Source organism: Lipotes vexillifer, unplaced genomic scaffold (genome assembly GCF_000442215.2).
Source record: "Lipotes vexillifer unplaced genomic scaffold, Lipotes_vexillifer_v1.1 scaffold1152, whole genome shotgun sequence".
NCBI classification, from domain to species: Eukaryota; Metazoa; Chordata; class Mammalia; order Artiodactyla; family Lipotidae; genus Lipotes; species Lipotes vexillifer.
The window spans coordinates 411,841-419,159 of NW_006785353.1; the positions used below are offsets into that span (position 1 = coordinate 411,841).

At 38.8% G+C, this 7,319-nt stretch overlaps 1 protein-coding gene across 1 annotated transcript; it reads right to left on the bottom strand.

Annotated features, from left to right (window-relative positions):
• Nucleotides 1-6,345: 6,345 nt before the first annotated feature.
• Nucleotides 6,346-6,891, bottom strand: LOC103087648 (keratin-associated protein 13-1-like). Its single transcript, XM_082931081.1, is given in 1 exon segment — nt 6,346-6,891. A coding segment is annotated over 1 exon segment (504 nt). The 5' UTR covers nt 6,850-6,891.
• Between the last annotated feature and the right edge of the window lie 428 nt (nt 6,892-7,319).

Genomic DNA, 7,319 nt, shown 5'->3' on the forward strand with positions numbered 1-7,319 from the left:
GTAATTGCAGCTGCATAGTTTCCTACACATTGTATTTATGGGTGCTATAATAGTTTTGGTTACAACACAAAGCCAATAAACTAGTCATGTCACAAATGCTATGACCGTTTTATATTAATGACCATCCCATCACAGCCAAGAATGTCCCTCCTTCCTGGTATATGCTGCATGTGTATCTGAGTCTGGCTTTGCTGGGGTATGCATTCCTTCTAAGGCTGGAGATCAAAATGGTACCATCTTTCTTTTTTATTTGGTTAGATGCATAGATTTGGCCTTCTAAAAAGCCTTCTAAAGATTGAAACTACTTGTGACTATTCATTTTTTTCTCCAAAATTAATTTCCAAGTATTAAATATTAATGCAGAGATCACATATCCAATGGAGAAAGCCTAGCAATGTTACAAATGGAATGGAGGAAAGCTACTAACAGAGGGAGCCCTGGGTCTAAAGCCATTGGATCCACAGCCCAATGAGTAGCAGTTTCCAGATCCAGAGCTCAGGGAGTTGCAGCTGCTGAAACTAAAGCCCAGAGACCCAGGGTAAGTTTTCCAGCATAGTGTGGAGGTCCTTGGGTGGTAGCAGGATGTCTGGCAGTGACTGGACACCACACAGGACGTCTGGCACTTGGTGAGCTCACAGCAGGTCTCCTGACTGTAGAGAGAGCAGTCCAGCTGGCAGGTGTTGAGAGAGCAGAGGTCAGTGCTGTAGACCAGGTTGCTGGGGTAGAAGGAGCCACGGGAGAAGCCTGGCTAACACTGGTAGCCCCCAAGGGAGTGGGAGGTGAAGTTTCCAGAGCAGCAATTGTAGGACATCTTGACGGGAGATATGAGTTCAACAGAAATACACTGAGAATATTCTGAGGTCTAAGGTCATCTTGTGGACAGGGTAATTATATACTCTTGTCAATGGTTCGGCACAGTACTGGTGCAATCCTCTCACATTTTTCACTCATCTTCTGCATGTGTGTAATTCATTAATCGTCTCTGTAATTGCAGTTGACTAGTTTCCTACTTATTTTATTTACTGGTGCCATGAGTTATTATAACACAAAGCCGATGACCATTCCTGTACAGAAATTCTAGGACAATTTGTCAGTTATCTTCATCCTATTAATGCCAGGAAAGCCCATTTTTTACTTCCTGGCCATGACTCCATGTATATCTACTCCTGCTTTGCTCTGGGATTTCCTCTGTCACTTTTCTACTGTGTCAAGTTATCAGTGGTATAACTTTGTTTTGTATAAGGATGCTTCTAATGATTGATTCTACTTGTCACTACTGATTCACATTCTTCAAATTTATTTTCCATCTATCACCTATTATTATACAGTGCTCCTCATATCCAATGGAGGGAAGAAAAATAACACATAATGAGAAATGGTTAGAAACAGATAGGAACCAGGCAAACATTTAAAGACAAAGTGACTCCAGAAGACTGAATTGGGATGGAACCACAGGAGGAAACTGATTTGGGGCATGTGAAGAGGGAGTGGGGATAATGATGGTAGTTTGAGAAACTGGGAAAAGGGATGAACAGGAATTTCAGGTATCTCTTCTACTTGCTTTGAGACTATGAAACTAAATGGCATTAAAAAAATACACTTCAAAAATGAATATAATTTATATATTTTTATTTACCTCATAAAAATTTTAAAAGAACCTGGGTTCTGCATCCTAGAACAACTCAGCGTTTTCTCTCCTCACACTGTGAATGATTTTTGTGCATTTTTCAAAGTCAGTTCCTTTTCTGTAATTTCTTTCAAAAATATAAAATATTTTCCCTTTGTCACCCCTGTTCTCCATTTTATTTTTCTGTTGTATAATATAATAGCTGAGTGCTAATTTCCAGTGAGCTAATTATATCAGATAAACTTGCACTGAAATAAACACAGAAATTCTTTAGGATGAAGGAAAATAATCTTAAAAGGAAACATTAAATTTCAAGAAAGAATAGAATATTTGCTAGTTGGATTCTCCAGGAAGCAGGCACTGAGACAGGAATGAAAGAACAAAAAGTTTATAAGAGAGTAACACTTGTGAAAGAAGAAAAGCCATTCTACCACCTTGTTCAGTCACTGACAAGGGGCTGCCATGAGAAAAACCTGACCTTGGCTTGAAATCCGAGGCAGATTCCAAAGAAGCCAACAGAGAAAGGCTGTCAGCTAACCTCACTTGTCGCATCTGGATAGCTATTCCTTTTTTGAAGTGATGTGATGTGAGTTCCAGTGCAGATCTGTACCTGTCACAGTCCACCATTTTCACCTTGAGGGTCAACTTATCAGGAAAGAGATTCTCCGTAGCTCTGGTTGGCCTCTCTTCCTGAGGGGAAATGTTCAAGTGTGACTGGGTGGGATGAAACGCACTCTATCACTGCATTTGATCTTGGAGCTGAGGTGGGTACTCATTATTTCCCTCCTTCACAATCCATTAGAAATTTGCTTCACCCTCAGCTACCACTTCTATTGGTCTCAGTGGATTTCTTGGTGGTATTACCTATGCCCTTTCCTAAGAGGTATGAACACTGATAATCATACCCTTTTCTTTCTATATTTCTGCATATGACAAATCACATCCTCAATTGGGCAGGAATTTTCAAGGGCCATCCAAGTAGATCAACTGAACTCCACACATACTCCCTCTTACCCTCACTGTGTAACAGTAACCCTACTATTTTCTACTAAACAGGATCATCTACCCTTGGATTAGATGGTAACTCTTTTTTTTTTTTTTGCTTGCTGGTACCTGAAACAAGGAACTCAAAGTGCTCAGCCAGCAGTCATAATTGTAGTTCAATGAGACCCTTGGTATGTCCATTAGAAAGTCTATCTTTGGGAACAGGTCTTCTATCCTTGGAAATTCCAGTTGCAGAAATAGGAAGCACAAAGTTCTTAAATGGGTCATTGGGGATGACAGTAAGTGGATATTTGGGACCCAATCTTTGAGGACATTTCTTCCATGCTCCAAGCAAACTTCAGCTTTGCTGTCAGTGGGGCTATTTAATGCACTATCAGGCAGACAGCTTCAGGGTCCTGTGGTTTTTGATATAACTTGTGGATCCCACTTCTTGCTGTCTCTACTATGAAGTGGATTTCCTTATTAGATGCTGCCTTGTGACGAATTCCATGCTGGTGGATCAAGTTTTTCAGCAGCTCCTGAATAATATTGCAGTTAAGATAAGCACAAAAAGCAGAGGCTTACTCTGAATAGGTAGTTATGTGTTTGAGGATGAACCACTGATCCTTTCAGGGCACAAGGGGGTCATGTTAACTTGCAACCAAGTGACCGGTTGGTTTCCTTGTGGAATAGTGCCATACTGGGAGTTTAGCATTAGCCTCCATTGCTGACAGATTGGACATTTGTAGTGGCATTAATTATATCAGATTTGTAAATGAGAGCTTATGCTGTTGGACCCATTCATAGCCTCTCTGGTCACTTATTCACATGCTCATATTGCCAGCATGGTGAGGACTTCTGGCAAAGGCAACTAGCTTGATTGACAGTTATTTTGTCAACTTGATTTTTTAGTTCCTCTTGCATGATAGATGCATTCTGGTGGGCATTGAGAAGAAATACAAAGATCTTGAAACTTTGGACCAACTTGCATATATCCATCCATATGTCTTTATACCAGATTTTATTGTCTGAATATTATATATTCTCCCTTCCAGGTTTTTAACTAGCTGGTCAGGTCAATTGCAACTGTCCGGGAATCTAGATGTATCATCAACTGGGACCACTTTTCTCTTTTATACAAAGTGGATAACCAGGTGCTAGACATATCATTCTACACATAGAGAAAGCATATTTTTCTCATCATGGTGTTTAAAGACATCCATGCAATGAGCCAGTCCATCTGCAAGGTTGCTTGGGCTTTTCCCTTCCTCTTTCAGCTGGTCATTTGAGGCACCAAATGTGACCACACATGTGATCTGAGAAAGAGGTGGTGGTGCAATGCTGGTGGGTGACATGGGGGTCTGGGCTTCTGCTCATGAAGCCTGCTTTCTTATTCTGCTAGTGTTCATTCCTGTATGAGCTATTTCTGTCTTACAATGGATTGCTACTGAGTCCACCTGACTTCATGACTTGGAAGTTTCAACAGAACACAGCTCATGATGGACAGCTACAGATGCATGATCACTTGTCCCACAGTCAAGTTTTGTACCTCTACCAGGTCCAAGTAGTTTCCAAGGATCTGATTATCCAAAGATATGTTAATTTTCAACTACAGATTATAAGACTTTGTTCTACAACTTTATTTGCCTGCATTGTGATTTTCCCACTGAGGTGTGCCATAAACCCTACATTGCAGTTTTATTTTATTTTATTTTTATTTTTTTCAATACCACAGATGCCACCAACACCATATGGTCTGCCAGATTGTTTGACCCAACTATTAGGGTTGCTTGCATCTGAGACTAGACCTACAGAATCTTTTCCTGCTCCTGATCTAAAGGAAGCTTTGCATATAGGCCAGAGAGGTACTTCTACTTGGGGAGTATGTTTGTTCCAGACCCCCAAAAAGCCTACCAGATGCTCTGCTACTTTATTTGTAGTAGGGGATTTAAGAAATTTAACTGTTTGTTATATATTTTATATTTTTTATATTATGTTATATATTTAATATGAATATATTTATATAAAAAAGGAAATATAATGACATACTATTTTACATAATATTTGACAAAAGTTTTATTTTATAAAGTATTTTAAAATGTTTAACTAAGTAGAAAATAGAATGAAAATGAGCAGGCAGAAAGCTATTTTAACAGTATGAATAAGAGAAGATGAATCCTAAGATTAATGTGATCCAAAACTCAAGATATCCAAAACAATGAAGTGAAAGAGACCTATTATACCTCTCTAGCTGATTTTCCATTACTAATCCATACAAAATGTAACTTGATTTTGAATAATTTCCTGAACACAAGTACCTTTGTACCTCTCTGCTTTGATCATCTTATTTCACCTTCTCAGAATTCTCCTTATTCTCTTCCATGTTGCTTGCATCTTCACTTCTTATATTAGTCCTCATCTATCATATAGATAGATGGTTTTATTTGGTTTTATTGTAAGACTGGGACCTATAGCGAACCCTTAATCTGCTTTGAGTCTTCATTTCCTTCTGTGTAAAATAACTAGTTCATAAAATGTGTGTTTCTCATGATTCTTATAGCAATCTGAAAAATGATGAATAGGAAAATTCTTTGAACCTTGTTCTTTATCTCTGTATAAAGATACTGTCTTTTTGTTATTTGCTTTAGACCTTATCAATATGTTATCTATCTTAGCACTATGCTGTTTTCTGAAATATGTGACCTATAAAATGTCAGAATTGCAACATAAAACATAAAAACAAGGAGTGTGTAAATGTGTGTTGCGATATGAATGAAATAGCGACTTCTGATGGTTTGAAAGCCTTATTTTTTCCAGCCATTTGGATCTTTGATACAATAAGGTGAAACTCTACATCTCATGAACCTAATTAATTCTCACCAAATATAATTGGCTTCCTCTTTACACCTGTGAAGAAATCAATTACATACAAAGATACTCAGTGAGATGAAGGGATATGTTTTTTTGCCACCCAACATTGACTGGATCAAAGAAAGCTCTCTAAACTGATGTACAAAACTTTTCATATAACCTAAAATTTTTCCCCATTCAGTTGTATTTTCCAAATTGCTTGCTTTTCTCCTTCAGTCAGCAAACATCAAGGCCCCATATTCTTTGAAGGAAATGTGCTCTATGCCACTCCTGAGATTATTATTCACGTGAAGTTTATGCATGCAATGTAAGGATTTCAGAAAACAGAAGTTTTGAAGAAGAAAATGTTTAAACCCTCAAATAAATTAGTTCACATCTATTAAAATTTGTTTTTCAAAGTTTGCTTTCAGAGGTATAGTAAACATTAACTCAAAAACAGCCTCCAAAAAAAGCAAAAGAAAAAAATCCCGCTTAACTAGTTAAAACTAACAATAAAATTAGTAGCATAATTGCAAGCCAGATTGAATGAGTTTATTAGATTATATTCACTTAGGTTTTTACCCATTTTGTGAATAAAATTCATGAACAATGATCCCATTAATTCATTAACATTAATTCATTGTTTGTTAACATGAATTTCATTAATTGATTTAGTAATATATTTCATTCATTTTACTAATTCCGTTAATTTATTCCATAAAATTAATCATTGTTTAGTATATGTGGCAGACAGTTTTTTGGTCAGTATTTTACGAATGGAAAAAAGATGAAGAACAGGTGATATTCCCGAAAATCATGAAGATGATAGAAGCTCTGTATAGAGGTTGGACACATTGCTCACATCTGAATGTTCCACAAGCTGATCAATAGAAGGCAGATCCACAGATTGGTCTGTAACACAGTGATTGGCAACTCCTAGACGCAAAGTAGGATGGACGGCAGAACCCGGATCTATGGCTCAGCTAAGGGAAGGCGTAGACTTCATAACCCAGGGGTCTTAAGCCATGGGATCCAAGGCCCAGTGTGTAGCAGCTTCTGGATCCATAGCCCAGGGAGCAGCCTCTGCTGGGCCGAGAGCCCAGAGACCCAGCATAGGTTGTCCAGCAAGGACTGTAGAGCATGGAGGTCCTTGGGCGGTAGCAGGATGTCTGGCAGGGACTGGATAGCACACAGGATGTAAGGCACCTGATGGGCTCATAGCAGCCGCTCTGGAGAGAGGAGACCAGATGGCAGGAGCTGGGAGAGCAGCAGTCTGTGCTGTAGACCAGGTTTCTGGGGTAGGAAGAGCCACAGGAGGAGCCTGAGTAGCACAGGTGGTCCCCAAGGGAGCAGGAGGAGAAGTTTCCTGAGCAGTGATAGTAGGACATGTTGACAGGAGATGTGAGTTCCAATGAGTGACAATGAGAAGATTCTGAGGTTTAATGTCACCTCCTGGACTTGGGTGTTTTTATACTCTTAGCCATGGTTGTGGCATTCTACACAGTCACCTTTCTCATGCTTGTAATCTCTCATCTCTGTATGTGTAATTCAATAATATCTTCTGTAATTGCAGATGAAAAATTCCTTTCATCTCATATTCATGGGTGAATTCACTGTGTTGTTAAAGCACTAAGCTAATGACCTGTTCCAAAGTCAGAAATTCTATGACTACATGTCTTTGATGACATCTCATCATGACCAGAAAATTCCCTACTCTTCTCGCTGGCCAAGATTCTTTGTTCATTTGACTGTATATTGGCTGGGGGCTGCTTACCTCTAATGGAAGGGATTAAGATGAAGTAAATTTTTTTTGTCGGTGGAATAAAGGCACCCTATTTGTCACCAATGATTTTCTTTC